Consider the following 15,996-nt stretch of genomic DNA (forward strand, 5'->3'; position numbering starts at 1 on the left):
TACAAATACCCTAAATTCTTTCTTTACTGCTTTCCCAGCACATATCCTGTTCCCCTATTCCTGCCCTTATTCCCTGCTGCTGATGATTAGCCCAGTTGCAATCTCCTTGTAACTATCCCTAAACTTCTTTCTTTACTAAACTTCCCTAGTTGATTCGGTCCAGTTGTAATCCTTTACTTCTTTATGCTACTTACTCTCCGCTGGCTACTGCCAATCACATAACTGTATTAACTGTCCCTAATCATTTTATTAAACTTACATTAATATTTAATCTCTTTACTTTTCTACCTTAACAAACTAAAACTTTTTGGACCTTTAAAACTTCTGAGTCAGGTTGGTAGTCCTTTCAATGAATTCATTCATACCTTCTCAAATCCTAGACCAAACCTCCTCAACATTTTTTCCTTCATCAACAGGACCTAAACCTAACTCTTCCTGATTCTAAGGCAAGTTCTCTATCCACTGTGCCAAAGAATTTTGTAAGGATTAAAAAAAATAACATAAAACTAGAATGCATCTTTATCTACTCTGGGAACTACCCAGAAAGGCTTCAAAGAAATGGAAAAATAAACCAAACTTTAAAAATACAGGTAGGAATTCAATAGGACAAAAGTAGACAGACATACTATGAGCAAAATTATGATAATAGAAGCCTTTTCCATCCATAAATAACCTCTTATAAGGAATTTTTTTTTTTTTTTACTACTTTAGAGAGGGAAAGAGAATGTTGTTGTTTGGGAGATTTCTCAGTGATTAAGGTAGGTAAGAAAGAAATGAAGCAAAAAATAACCTTATCACAGTCAAAAAACATCAATCTGGGCAGGGAAGATCCTTAGGGTTTCTGACCAAAGCAGCAAGAATTGCTATTTACATTCACAGTAAATGAATGGAATTGAATGGGCTTAGATTGAGAAGGATTGTTGGCCAATCACAAAGAAAGCCAGGGTGATTCAGGGCCTGTCAACCCCAAGAAATCTAATGAGGCCTTTGGGCCAAGATCTCCCACTCCATCCAGGGCTATCAATCTCTAGTCATCCTGATTGACAACTGGCCACGGAACTGTAATGTCTCCAGGAGAAAGTGAGGCACCCCTTCACTTAAATCCTATTCACTTCATGAGGCATCACTTTCCCTGATGTCATCAGTCTTCTTGAAGATGGAAGGCCAAACAACGTGGAGCAAATTGGCCTACACAGCTCTTTTCTTTTCTCTTTTTTGTTCTATACTTTTGCGAAAGAGGATAGAGTCTCACTAGCAGAAGGCATTCTAGAAAAGAGTCCAAGTTGCATTATGAAAAAAAGGTAAAAACATCACTTGTACAAAAATATAGCAGCCCTGTTTGTGATGGCAAAAAACTGGAAATTAAGTGAAAGTCTTTCAATTGGGGAATGGCTTAACAAACTGTGGTATATGTATGTCATGGAACACTATTGTTCTCTTAGAAACCAGGAGGGATGGGAATTCAGGAAAGCCTGGAAGGATTTGCATGAAGTGATGCTGAGCAAGATGAGCAGAACCAGAAAAACATTGTACACCCTAACAGCAACATGGGGGTGATGATAAACCCTGATGGACTTGCTCATTCCATCAGTGCAACAATCAGGGACAACTTGGGGCTCTCTGAAATGGAGAATACCATCTGTACCAGAGAAAGAATTATGGACTTTGAACAAAGACCAAAGACTATTACTGTCAAATTAGAAAAAAAAAGTTATATTATGTGATTTTACTATCTCATACTTTATTTTTCTTCCTTAAGGATATGATTTCTCTGCCATCACATTCAACTGAGCTCAATGTATAACATGGAATCAATGTGAAGACTAAAAGAATGCCTTCTGTGGAGGGTGGGGGAAGGGAAGCAAGACTGGAGGAATAATTGTAAAACTCAAAATAAATAAAATCTTAAAAAAAAAAGAGTCCAACTTGTACCATGGATGCTGCTCTGCCCTTCAAAACAGAAAATAACAGAAGAAAAAAATAAATAGGAAGATTTGGGGCTGAGAAGCTGCCTCTGCCCACTAAGAAAAAGACAGGAAGAGAAAGAGTGCTGTGACTTCTGAGAGGGAACAGAGAAAATAGCAGCAATGCAGCCCCTGGACCTGGTCACCAAAAGAAAAAGAGAAGTTCTACTGTCTCATTTCCTTACAGCTTTCCCCTCTTAATTTGGAAAAAAGTTCTTAATCTGGGGCTCATTAACAACCATATATTTTTCCATTGTAGTCATATTTTATTTTCTGCCTTTAAAAACCTTATTCTAAGAAGGGGTTCAAGACACAAAAAAAACGGTAAAGTACTCCAAAACTATGGATCTACTAGAACTGATCCTCAGCATTCCCTTGGGGATTAGGAAAGAAAATCGTATCTCTGACACTGATGTTCTACACCAATTTCAATCATCAGGGATATTGCCCCCCCCCCTTTAAAGGTACAGGCAAATTTTGACTCAATTTCAGTGTTAATAGAAAACGTCTCCTTAATCCAACAACACTAACATGGCTCTTCATTTCCCCTCTTTTTTTTTTTTGCAAGGCAGTGGGGTTGAGTGGCTTACCCAAGGCCACACAGCTAGGCAATTATTAAGTGTCTGAGACCGTATTTGAACTCAGATACCCCTGACTCCAAGGCTGGTGCTCTATCCACTGTGCCACCTAGCCACCCCTATTTCCCCTCCTTTAAAAAAAATTATTTTTAAAGCCCTGGTGCTATGTATCAGGCTCCTGTTCCAAAACTCTAAAAATAATCAGTGTCCATTAACAATGATAAATAATGGCAAGGATCTCTAGACAAGTAGGCTTCTAAGAGGGGTCAGAGAGGTATGATTAAATGAATCCATCCTCTTTAAAAAACAAAGCAATTCTGAGTCACTTGGAGATGGAAGGAAGGACACAGTGAAGGTAGAGCTCTGAACAGCCCAAGAAAATGACAAACCCAAGATTGGCGTTTGAGAGGTTACAACCATCCTCACTCAGTGATAAAGGAAAAAAGGAAGTCTTGGATTGGCATGCTTCAAAGCAGCTGCAAGATCACAGTCAAATTCAAATGACAGACATGTTCCTTGTTGCTTCCCAAGAACATCCTATTTACATCAATAACCCTTCCTAAAGGTCCTTGTTTCCCTTTCTTCCCCAAATTGAAATATAAAGTGCTAACCCAGTGGGATTCAAAATATCACTAAAAAAAAGAAAAAAACCTAGGGTCAAAACTCATTGATACACAAGGAATAAAGTGGCTCATTTCTAATTCACAGCACTTCACAATTTACAAAAGACTTGTCACAACCTGAAGATAGGACAATGACAGGACCATTTCAAAGTTGTTACATGACTTGTACACAGTCATATATGGTTAATAAGTTTAAGGCTCAACTCTTTTGACTCTTGGTTCCATAAATCTTTCCTTTATACCAGTCTTCTCTGATAAAGATAGAAATCAAACACCAAAGCTAATTAAAGTAGATCTTCTACATTCAAAATTCTAATCCAATCCAATGAATCCTGGATCTATTAGAATGGCTTAATATATATATAAAAATCTCACTTCCTCAGACCTAAACTGACCAACAGAATGATCACCGGCTTCAGGCCAAGTCTAGTGTTTCCTTAAATAATAAAGCTATGACTTCATATGTACAATGGGTATATTTCTTGCCTTCTCGATGAGTGGGGGAGGGAATGAAGAAAGAGAAAGAATTTGGAAATTATCGTTTTTTAATATTTTAAATACATAACTACTTAGGCAATTATTGGAAGCCATGATCTCCAATATCTAGCCAGTAGCTAAAAGTGTGGTGGTGGATCCCTACCCCACCCCACCCCACCTCCAGTAGAAACCCTACCTTACAAGCTAGCTATCATCAAGGAATATTGCCCCAGTCACTATGTTAGCTAGAGAAAAACTGTCTCTGTTTATATACTTCCCTCAACCTCTACCCACTTTGCTGATCTTGAAAATACAATTCTAATCTTTTTGTTTGGTTTGATTTGGTTTTTATGAGGCAACAGGGTTAAGTGAATTATCCACAGTCATACAGCTAGTAAGCATCAAGTTTGAGGGCATATTTGAACTAAGGTTCTCCTCTTCCTTCCTGGGTTCCACAGGGTCCACTTCACCACCTAGCTACCCCCAATTCTATTCTTTTGCTGCCATTATTTGTTATTTCCCCATCTAATGCAAAGGCTATGGTCTTGTTCTTTCTCCCATTACAATAAGTATTCTTGCCTTGAAAAGGAGCATGGTATATAGATGGTGTTAGGGATGCCCTGGTAAATATTTAATCTGCATCATTAACATTTTATAAGTATAGACAACCAACAAAACAGTAACTCAGGACCTGATTTATAGCATTTGCCAATTACAAGGGGTAAATATTCACACTAAAAATTTAACAATCAGCTCCCCAGAGCTGGCTCCAGTGCATCCTTGAATACAGGTAAGACAGGTCTTAAATCCTTATTCTCTATGTGATCCTCAGCATAGTCTCATTTTCCTCATCTGTACAATTAAATGATCAGACTTAATAAAGAGCTTCCAAGGTCTCTTCCAGAGCCATATTTGTGATTTGTCAAACAATTCCCCCTCATTTCTGCAAGGTACATATTGTCCAAGGGCTCCCAGCTTTCTTATCCTACTTACTAAGAGCAGAGTAAGTAGGCTGTGACAAGAAAGAAGGTATGAGTATGAACAATAAAATGAACAGTATGAACAATATGAATCAAATAACATTACTGGTGGTTAAATAACTAATATTTATCATATATAATTACCCTATTACAGCTGTAATAGCTATTTATTAAATAATTCAGCATTGCTCTGTAAAGTCCAATACAATTCCACAAAGTAGACAGTCTGGGTTTTCGAATCACGGAAGAACAGATCTCATCTTGTCCATCTTTCTATTTTATAAATGAGATCATTCACTTAATAAAGCTGAGATGGTTAAGTGACTTGCCCAAGATCATACAAGTAATAGACTCAGAATTTAAATTCAGATTTTCTGACTCCAAATCCACTCCTCTTACACTCTGTCTCTTATTAGTTTACCTAATAGGAAGATATGGAAACTGAGGTTCAGAGAGATTTAGTGACTGGCTAAGGTCAAAAAGTCAAGAAGTGGCAAAGCTGGGACTCAAACCCAGGTCTTGTGCTTTGCATGCAACACAATGATTCTCTCATAATACTTATATGGATGTAGGTTTCAATGTGGTTTTTATTACATTTTCTATTTATGGAATGAAATATAGCTTTTAAAAACCTATCAGTTGACAAAGTCACACACAATACATAACAGTTTTCCTTCTGAAGTACAAGAATGGAAACTCCTAGCTATTACAAAATCTAAAGTATAAGAATGCAATCCCAGGGTATCACAAAATTCAGCTCCTACCATCATTTGGCTTTCTGTTGTCACACACATATTATTTTTAAAGTCCTTTGGTTAAAAATCCCTGAGCTATTGCATACCTTGGAAACTATTTAGCTGAAGTCTTTTATTTTGCCTAAACCCTTTCAATTTACTGGTAGGGAAACCAAGGCCCAAAGAAACTGCCTCTCCAAGGGCTGCAAAGTAAATTAGTAGCAGGACTGAGACTGACTTTTAAATCAAAGTTCTTTCCTTTATGGAGAGATTGCCTTGTACATGACTGCTCTGCCAATTGGCAATATTTGTTTAAGCAGTTTGCAACCTTAAGAGGGAACAGGTGCCATACAAATATAAGCTCTTTTACTTAGCAGGCATTTAATATTAATATTCACACTTCAACACTTTTGGCTCAGTTCTTTTCAGACTGCTTATTAAGCATTTAGATTATTGACTTGGTAGGTCTCTGAGTCCAGTGGTGAACCAGACTAGTAGTGAAAATAAATGTAATTCATGGGAGTGGAAAAAAAACTTTAAAGAAATAAAGATCATTTACTGTGGAAAACATTTGTGCAATTTACTAATCCCTCCTGTACCATAGGAAGGTATTTATTAAATCACAGAATGATGAAGCTGAAAGAGGCTTTTGAAATCAGAAAGCAACCTGCTGTTCTGGAAGATGAGGAAACTGAGGCAAAGTAAAAGGAATCCTCTTGCCCAAGATCACAGTTTTAATTAGGAGAACCAAAGCTTGATCCATCAGAAAATATAATGCCTAAATGATTTTATTATTATATCAAGTGATGACCTTGGCCAACTGTTTTCACATCCAAAAGTGCACAGCAAGAAATGATGGACAATTGTTTAATATATAATGTATAAGGTTAATTGGTATAGAAATGTAAATAATTATCATATTGTTTTTGTTTTTAAATGGTAAGACTGACCAACTGTTTTCATACTCATAAGTATTCAGCAGGGGTGTTCATTTCAAAATTTGAACCCCAAACATGTTCCAATTTACCAGAAAATTAGGCTCTTTATAAATGTAAATTATTATCATTAAATTATGAGTTATGAATTGTTTTCATATGCAAAAGCATTCAACAAAGGTGTTCATTTCAAAATCTGAATTCAGGATTTTTAATCTACCAGAAGACTGAGTGCTTTATAAATGTCTATTACTATTATTATAAAATTATGAGCTTGGCTATTTTCATATTTAGAAGCATACAGCAGGAGTGTTCATTTCAAAATTTGAACCCAGGGCCCTTTCCAATCATCCCAAAATTAATTGCTCCACACCCAGCAAGTGCTATAGAAATGTTAATTACCATTATCATTGCTGTTTTTATTGTTATTAAATGTTAAGATTGGCTGACTGTCTTCATATCTGGGAGCACAAAGTAGGAGTGTAGATTTCAAAATTTGAACTCAGACCCTTTGTAATCCAACCCAAAACTAATAGCTTGGCACAAAGCAGAAGCTACATAAATTATTGTTAGTAGACTGGGTCTATACCCTGAAGAGATGATGAAAATGGGTAAAAACATCACTTGTACAAAAAATATTCATAGCAGCCCTGTTTGTGGTGGCAAAGAATTGGAAATCAAGTAAATGTCCTTCAGTTGGGGAACGGCTTAGCAAACTGTGGTATATGTATGTCACAGAACGCTATTGTTCTATTAGAAACCAGAAGGGGGGTGGCTAGGTGGCACAGTGGATAGAGCACTGGTGCTGGAGTCAGGAGTATCTGAATTCAAATCCAGCCTCAGACATTTAATAATTACCTAGCTGTGTGGCCTTGGGCAAGCCATTTAACCTCATTGCCTAGCAAAATCGTAAAAAAAAAAAAAAAAAAAAACGAACAAAAGGGATGGGAATTCAGGGAAGCCTGGAGGGATTTGCATGAACTGATGCAGAGTGAGATGAGCAGAACCAGAAAAATACTGTACTGTACGCCCTTACAGCAACATGAGGGTGATGATTAACCTTGATGGACCTGCTTGTTCCATCAGTGCAACACTCAGGGGCAATTTTGGGCTGTCTGCAATGGAGAAAACCATCTGTATCCAGAGAAAGAACCATGGAGTTTGAATAAAGTTCAAGGGCAATTCCTTTTAATTTAGAAAAAAAACAGATATCTTATTGTCTGATCTTGTTATCTCTTATACTTTTTGTTTCTTCCTTAAGGATATGATTTCTCTCTTATCACACTCAATTTGGATCAATGTACAACAAGGAAAAAAAGACTGACAGGCTTTCTATGGGGGGGAGGGAATAAGATTGAGGGGGTAATTGTAAAGCTCAAATAAAATCTTTAATAAAAAAGCAAAGAAAAAACTACAAAAAAATTTTAAAGATAGTTAGTAGTAATAATAATAATAAAGTTTGTCTATAATTCTCGAAGACAGACCATGCCATCAGAGAGGCGACGCCATGGCAAGCGCATGAATTGGATTTGAGCGAAGGGGGATGTGCTAAGTCATCAGCCTCACTTTGTCCTCCCTCAGAAATGAATCAGGAGGAATAAAATAAAAAAAGAAATGAAATGAAATCAGGAGGCCTGGATGTGAGGCAAGCCCAAAGTCACGCAGCTATTTAAGTATCCATTACCTGAGGCTGAATTGGAACTCTGATCCCCCTCAGTCCTCGGCCAGAACTCTCTCCCCCGCCCCACCTAGCTGCCTAATATTATTAAAGACCACAACACCACGAAGCGCCGGCCCCGAAGGTAAATGCTTACGGTTGTCCTAGCTATCATCACCGTGCGGCGAGCTTGGCCAACCACAAATAGGCAGGGAAAATAGATTACGTTACATTATTATTACGTGATAAGCTGGGCCAACTTCCCGCGGCAGAGATAATAACGGATATCATCATTACGGTGCTGAGCTGGGACAACTATTCTCCCGGGCACGAGGAGGTCATTTGCATTACTATTAGTATTACTGTGACACGCCGGGACAACTCTTCCCGCAGCAGGTGCCCGGCCCCGCGGAGGACTGGGCCCCGCACGCTTCTGCCCCCGGGCCTGGCCGGGCCGGCCTGGGCTCCGGGGCCCGGCCTGGGCTCCGGGGCCCGGCGGGCGGGCGGGGAGGGGAGGGGCGGGGGCTCACTTTCAGGTAGACCGGGAAGTTCTCCAGTTGGTGCAGGGGCTTCAGAATGGTCTGCTCCACCCGGATCAGCTGCGAAGTGGACTCGACGACGCGGTTCAGCACGGTGCGCACCACCACGCGGGCCAGCTTGCAGGGGGGGCCCTCCCCGGGGTCGCGGGCGGCGGCGCCCCGCTCCCCTCCGGGCCGGGCCTCCGCCGAGCCGCCGCCCCCATCGCGGGCCTCCGCGGGGCGCTCCTCGCTCGGGCCCTCGCTCGGGCCCCCGGCCCTCTCGCGGTCCTCCGGGCGGCCCGCCGGCCCCGGGGCTCCGGACACGGGGCCGGGCCCCAGCGGCCCGTCCCGTCGGCTCCGCTGCTGCTGCAGGAAGCGCAGGGTCTGCAGGGCCACCACCTGGTGATTGATGGCGGCCTGGAGGCGGGTCCGGCCGGCCATGACCGCCCGCCTTCGGCTCCGCCACGCTCCGCCTGGCCCCGCCGTCGCGCCCGAGAGAGAGGGGGCCCGGAGCAGCGGGGGGGGGGGGGGGTTAAGGTCGAGCAGGGTCACCTCTGCCGCCACGTGCGCCCCGCCCCCGCGCCCTCTCCTCCCGCGGGGCGGCCCCGCCCCCGCCCTCCCAGCCCGCCTGGGCGGCCCCGCCCCCTCGGAGGCCCGGGCCCCGCGCTCCGGGCGCCCCTGGAACGTCGGGGGGCAGTCACCTGGAGCGTTTGTGGGGGGCGGGGCGGCGCCCCTCTTCCCCAGCCCCAAAGCTTCCCCCCGTTTTCTCCCTCCCCTGCCGCGGCCAGTTTGCTTCCAACTCGAACTCTTTGAGTTCTTTTGGGCTTGTGATGCTACGTTTGCAACTGGAAGGCGGATTGCGGAGGAGCCGCAAACCGGGGTTCGGGGAAAATGCAGCGTTTTGAGGAGGAAAGAGCCGCACCTGAACTAATTCTAGAAGAAGCCGGAGGATCCGCTCTTATTTTCCTGAGCAGCTCCCGAAGGACCCAAGACAGCAAGATTTGATACTTAAATCCATTTCTGTGCTGTGAACCCGTGGGCAGCTGTGCAAATATTTGCTGTTTTTAATGAAGTCTATCGTGGCTACTGCCTTGGTTGAAGTTGGGTCAAAGGACTGGCAATTTTATGCCTTGGTAGAGGAAGGGAACCAGTGGTGTCTCTTGGTGCGCGAGAAAGATGAGAGAAAGGCAGAGACACTTAGAGGGAAGAGAAGTGGAGCCCCAGCTGGGGTCTCCGGTTTTTTTTTTCCAACAACTTTAAGTGTTTTATTTAGAAAAGGGCCTTAATGGTCTTTGCTTGCAGCTTGCTCCCAGATTAAATTTTAAGGCATGTTTTTCATGTTCTTTGAGAAGACCAAGACTGTTTCTTGATCAGGGCTGTCGGCTCCCATGACCATTTTAATCACGTCACTGCAAAAGTCCCTTCTTGTTCCACAGAATTAGGCCGGACAGATTCCGATTTGTTGACTATGATGACAGAGAAGTTATATTTCACTGGATCTGTCTTTTGCCACAATTTTGTCTCTAGCACGTCCCAAGGACCAGATTGTGGATATAGCAGTTTTCAGAGGAGTTGCAAAAAAATGTTTCAAAGTAGTTAATTAGTCCCTACAATAAGAACCATGTGTGTAGTTTACAATCCCTTCCAGGCACAACAAGATTGGAACATAAAAACAAAATGGGGGACAAGAGAAAAAAAGATAGGATGAGCAGATTTAAGGCTTCGTGGAAGGTAAAATTTTCTTTAAAAAAAAAATTTAGAACTGGAATGAGCTGCCTCAAGGAAACATTTTGAGAGATTTTCTAAGCAGAGGCCTGGTAACTCCTTGTAGGTGGTGCTAGTTGTTCTAGGTGTGGTTTCCAGCCTTCTACTTAATTTAAAGGAGGAAAACGCAGAAAAGTCAGAGAATAAGATCTCATGTTTCCAGTAAGAATGATGACAGGGACTTCAGAAAAAAATAATGGTCTCAAATAGAGCAGAGTTGTTGTGAACAGAAGAAGCCTAGATTAATGAGTGTAATCAATCTAGAGAAAATACCATTTTATTAATAGAGGGGAGGCAGCTGTGGTGTACTGTAACAGGGAAATCAAGTCTGTCTTAACTATACACCAGCTACACAGCCTTGGCAAATAAATCTCTAAAAGCCTGTTTTCTAATCTGGAGCAGGGAGAAGGAGAGAGAATGATTCTGCTATCTGTGTGGCTCAGTTGTTACAAGGATAGTTCTGGTACCAACATGAGTTATCATGAGGTCAGGCTGTTGAACTCCACAAAGAATTCAACATGTTTCTAGTCCACTGAACATGCCAAGGCCAGTGGCTCACCAGAAGACAACATAGAGGGGAAGAATGAGTATGTGGAGAGAGAGAGAATGTGTTAATGGGGACTCTGCTTCTAGAATTATCCTTCTCTAGCACTCCCAGATATGCCACCTGGTAAAGCTACCAATTACTCTCTATGGGCTATCCCAACTAATTTCTGGGAGCTTCTAGAACCTAGCAAGAAAGAGGAAAGAGACTTCTGAGTGGTTGGAGGAAGGAGGAATGGAATACCTGAAGACTGAAAGCCCTCAAAAGTTGGGAAAACTATTCCTAGTCATTAGTAAAGTGAATACAGAGATAAGTTCCCTAGCCCTCCCTGTTTTGACAAAAGACCTTTCCCCTTGTAATCCAAAGAGATGATGTATTTAATAATTTAGGATAGTGGATCAAATATAAAAGTTTTTAAAGAAATTTATTATATATGGAAATGTTTTACATGATTGCACATGAATAATCTGTATCTGCTTACTGTTTCCCAGAAGGGGCAGGGGAGGAAAGGAGGACAAGAATTTAGGACTCAAAAGTTTTAAAGAATGTTTAAAGATTATTTTTTAACATGTAATTGGGGAAAATTTTATATATATATATATATTTATATATACATAAAAGAAATTTATATGATAGTGTGGGGCAAATTTAGTTGAGTTCAGAAGAAAGGGTTATGGTGGTAGGATAATCTGAGAAAAACTGGTCCTTCAAAGAAAGGAGGTAGAACCAGCTAATGGCCCAGACCTTTTGCTTCTCACCTCTACAGAAAGGTGAAGAGAGAGAAAAAGAAAGGAGGACGCTGAAAGAGGAAATATAATAGTGATAGTATCCTAGAGTTGACTGCCACAAGTTGGAGGACCTTGAGGTGAGATCAATAAGCAATTATTAGACAAAACTATCAGACAAAACCAAAATTAAAATCTTTTCCTTACCTCAAGAAGTCATCCAGCAAGATTACGTCCAAATAACTAAGTATGTAGCAATTTGGGGTGATACACTAGGTGTCCAAAAAAAAAATCAGTTCAAATTCTGCCCCCGAAATTTGCTAGCTGTGTGACGTTGGGCAAGTTACTTAATTGATGAAGAAAGAACCAATTAACGAAATTTTATAACGAGGTTTAAAAACGTTCTGAGTGGTCTCATTTAAGAATTCATGAAAGTACCAACTCTGGCCCACACTTATTTAGGGACAGATAGATTTATTGAAGCATTGCTGTGGTTAGCAGAAGCAAAGAGAAAGTGTAGTAGCCTTGAGAGGATAAGCAAGATTCACAAAGCCAGGCAAGCAACTCAACTGAGTAATGAGGGACATGCTGATGAGGGACTGTAGCTCCAAGCCTTAATCTTTTCAGACTAAGGCAGGGATCCTTTGTTTTGTTGATTGTGACTTGTCCTTGCCAAAGAGGGACCAGATACTTTATTAAAAGTTCATTGATCAGGGTATCTAGAGGAAGAAATGGATAGAGCACTGACCCTGGGGAGTCAGGAGGACCTGAGTTGAAACTCAGTCTCATACACTTAGCCTAGCTGTGTGACTTTGGGCAAGCCACTTAACCTCAAAGCCTTAAATAAATAATTTTTTTTAAAATTTCATTGATCTCATCTTGATAACTTGGACAGTAGGATTGCCCTTGAGTAATGTCAAATGTAAGATACAGGGTCAGTGCAGAGGGAACAAATTAATTATAAATCATATTTTCCTGTCCAATAATTCCTCTACTACAATGTCTTTTATCGTCAGTTATTTCATCTGTAAAATGGGGAGAATACTTCTTAAGGCTGCTGTAGGGATCCAGTGAACTAGATGACAGAGCAGTTAGAGAACCAGGCCGGGAATCATGAAGTCTTGACTAAAGATTGGACCTCAGACACTTAGTAGCTATATGATCCTGGGAAGTCACTTAATCTCTCTCTGCTTCGTTTTCCCCATCTGTAAAATGAAGATGATAATAATACCTACCTCCCAAGGTTGTAATAAGGAACAAATGAGATCATTTTAAAGTGCTTAGCATATCAAACATTATAAATATATATATAAATGTTAACTCTTATTCATCATCATCATTATTATTATCTATAGTACTTTGTAAACCTAAAAGTACTATAGAAATGTTAGCCATTATTAGCTCTTAAGTGACTTTTGACAGTTCTTTGGACAATAAGGAAATCAAATCAGTTAATAATTAAAGAAATTAATTCAAGTTATTCACTGGAAGGTCAAATACTAATGCTGAAGCTTCAATATTTTGGCCACATAATGAAAAGACAAGCATTGAAAAAGACCCTGATATTGAAAAAGATGGTAAAAGGAGAAGATGAGATGGATAGATAGTATCATGGAAACAATGAACATGAATTTGGACAGACTTCAAGAGATAGTAGAGGGTAGAAGGGAGTGCTATGGCCCTGGAGTTGGACACAACTGAACAACTAAATGACAACAGCAATTATAAATTATGTATGAAATAAATTCTAGGTAATTTGCACAGGGAGAAGAGCAGCAAAAAAGAAAAGCTTTATGTTTTGAAGAAAATTTAATTTTAAGAGATGATAAAGAAGAATCATTGCAGGTATAGAGGACAGCCAATACAAAAGAAGGTGGAGAGTCTGAGGAATAGGAAGAAGTCTTGTCTGGCTGTACTATAGAATATGGGAAGGGAGAGATAGATAAATATCTATTCATCTAGATATAGATGCCATTATATCTCCATATATTGCATATAATTTATTTCATATTATTTGTATAGAATATACATATACATATATGTGATATATATGCATTATTATGTAAAGATTAAAAAAGATAAATTAGGGACTGCTTTGTGAAGGACTTATTAAATGCCAAAAGCTGTCCTTTATCCTAGGCAAATAGTGAGCCACTGGAGTTTAGTGAGTAGGAGAGAGAAGTGGTGAGACCACTTTAGAAAAATAACTTTGGCAACCACTAGCCTAAGGGAAGCCTTCTTGTATAAAGTGAGATTTCAACTGAGACCTGAAGGAAATGAGAGAAGCCAGGAAATGGAGATGAGAAGGGAGCACATTTTAGGAATGAGCCACCATCGGAGAAATTTCATGAATTCAAGAAACAGTTTTCATGTGAGGAACACCAAGAAAGCCAGTCACTGGATCACAATTGAAATGGACTGTGAAATTACAAAGAACAAGCATGATCCTAAAAAGAAGATTTGTAAAAAAGAAAGTTCTTCCAATTTCTTCTTAGGTGGAGTCTACAGATGTGGACAATGCATATGATGTCAGTTGTTTTGGGTTTTTTGTTTTGATGTGCTGATTTTTTTTCCTGAATTTTTTTCCTCTTCTTTTTAGTCATATTCTTTGTGGTAAGGAATGATTCTCTGGGAGGAAGGAGGATATAATGGGAAAGGTAAGTCATGTTGAACAAAAAATATCAAAATCTCAGTCTTTAAAATAAAGTAACAGCTAAGATAAAGGTCACTTTTAGTTTTCTCATTCAGCTATTTTATTTTAGAAGGTAATGTTAATGGGGGTGATGTTCAACCTTGATGGACTTGCTCGTTCCATCAGTGGACAATTTTAGGCTGTCTGCAATGGAGAATGCCATCTGTATACAGAGAAAGAACTGTGGAGTTTGAACAAAGTTCAAGGACTATTCCCTTTAATTTAGAAAAAAAAATCTTATTGTCTGATCTTATTGTCTCTTATACTTTTTGTTTCTTCCTTAAGGATGTGATTTCTCTCTCATCACACTCAATTTGGATCAATGTACAACATGGAAACAAAATAAAGACTGACAGATTGCTTTCTGTGGGGGGAGGAGAGAAGTAAGATTGGGAGAAAAATTGTAAAACTCAAATAAAATCTTTAATAAAAAAAAAAGAAAGTAATGTTAAAACAATAAAAACTTGACCTAGTGGATGTATTCAGGCTCTGTGGGTCATTGTAACCTTGAGTACTTTATAGTCTTAGAGAAATACCATCAACCAAAACAAATGCCTCATCAGTGGCCTACAAGAACTCAGAATAATGCTTGGGAATCCTATTAGCTGTGAAATATGTACTTGATTTTGATCCATGAGCACAATTCTGCTAGGAATATCCTAAATTTTATTCCATATTTATGTAGGAAAATATATAATTCAGATTATATAAATTACAGTGCTGGAAAAACCTTAAACCTCTATCTAAGACTTAAGTCATATAGTGAATGCCTTAATCTTTATAGGGAGTTTTTCAAAATGACCTTCTCAAATCTACCATATACTACCTGTGAAGAAAATTGTTCAATGGCAATTAATCCCCTATTCCCCTCTGACAGATGAAGAAACTAAGGTCAGAGAAACTGTGACTTGAAGAATATATGGTTATATGTCTTGACCCTATAGGTATCTATGACTACCCATCTTGAGTTAAGGTAAAATAAAAGAAAGTATTATTGATAGACTAGGGATGTGGAAAGAAGAAAAAAAAATTGTCAGTTGTGACATTCATCTGCTATTCTAACCCATGATTATCATTTCTCTGATGCCATATGTTTGCCAATTAATAAATTGGGAACATGGGATGCTATAATACAAAATAAATATTTACTGTGCACAGAAACCATTTTACTTGGCACTGATGTGACAACACAGAAAAATTGGCTCCAAAGGAAAATGTCAGGGCTGCCAGAAGATAATTCCAATTTGGACTGAATTGTTCTGATGGTTGAAGTTTTAGAAAATGGTTGAACTTAGCATGTATATATCCTGTCAAAAGTTTTCCAGGTCTTTCAACTTAACCATGATGCAATTCAGCAAGTTTACTAAGTCTCTACTGTGTGTACAGCACTGAACTAGACTAAATGTACAAAGATAGACATGGCACAAACCTTGTTCTCAAAGAGCTTACACTCTAGTAATTGTACAAGACAAGGATATAAATAGCTAGTGGAAAATAGCAAGGAAAAGAAATGCCATATATGAACACAATAATAAAATCAGAGAAAGGAGAAATTGTTTTCAGGAGAGAGTAAATTGACACTTTTTTTTTTTTGCAAGAAAAATGGGGTTAAGTGACTTTGCCCAAGGCCACACAGCTAGGTAATTATTAAGTGTCTGAGACTGGATTTGAACTGTGCCACTGTGCCACCTAGCTGCCCCTAAATTGACACTATCTTAAAGGATAACTCCTCAATAAATGGAGACTGAACTTGGGATGAGGTTCCTGAATACATGCCTAATAGAATAGCAAAGACCATTAATTAG

General features: G+C 39.7%; 1 protein-coding gene and 2 long non-coding RNA genes across 3 annotated transcripts in view; 2 read left to right on the forward strand and 1 right to left on the reverse strand.

Annotated features, from left to right (window-relative positions):
- LOC141508497 (uncharacterized) overlaps positions 1–2,234 on the forward strand; it is a 2,683-nt gene extending 449 nt beyond the window's left edge. Inside the window, exons 2-3 of the long non-coding RNA XR_012474447.1 lie at positions 417–1,301; positions 1,760–2,234. This is a non-coding gene — a long non-coding RNA (uncharacterized LOC141508497). The remainder of the gene's footprint in view (positions 1–416; positions 1,302–1,759) is intronic.
- The window catches only part of DLEU7 (deleted in lymphocytic leukemia 7), a 27,181-nt gene extending 18,104 nt beyond the window's left edge, over positions 1–9,077 (reverse strand). Inside the window, exon 1 of the mRNA XM_074217166.1 lies at positions 8,479–9,077. Within this exon, the coding sequence (XP_074073267.1) occupies positions 8,479–8,907 (429 nt within the window). The 5' untranslated portion in view covers positions 8,908–9,077. The remainder of the gene's footprint in view (positions 1–8,478) is intronic.
- LOC141508496 (uncharacterized) lies at positions 8,139–14,728 on the forward strand. Its single transcript, XR_012474446.1, has 3 exons — positions 8,139–8,581; positions 9,255–14,156; positions 14,477–14,728. It is a non-coding gene; the product is annotated as an uncharacterized LOC141508496 (long non-coding RNA).
- The last annotated feature ends 1,268 nt before the right edge of the window (positions 14,729–15,996 follow it).

Source organism: Macrotis lagotis, chromosome 1 (genome assembly GCF_037893015.1).
Source record: "Macrotis lagotis isolate mMagLag1 chromosome 1, bilby.v1.9.chrom.fasta, whole genome shotgun sequence".
Lineage (NCBI taxonomy): Eukaryota > Metazoa > Chordata > Mammalia > Peramelemorphia > Peramelidae > Macrotis > Macrotis lagotis.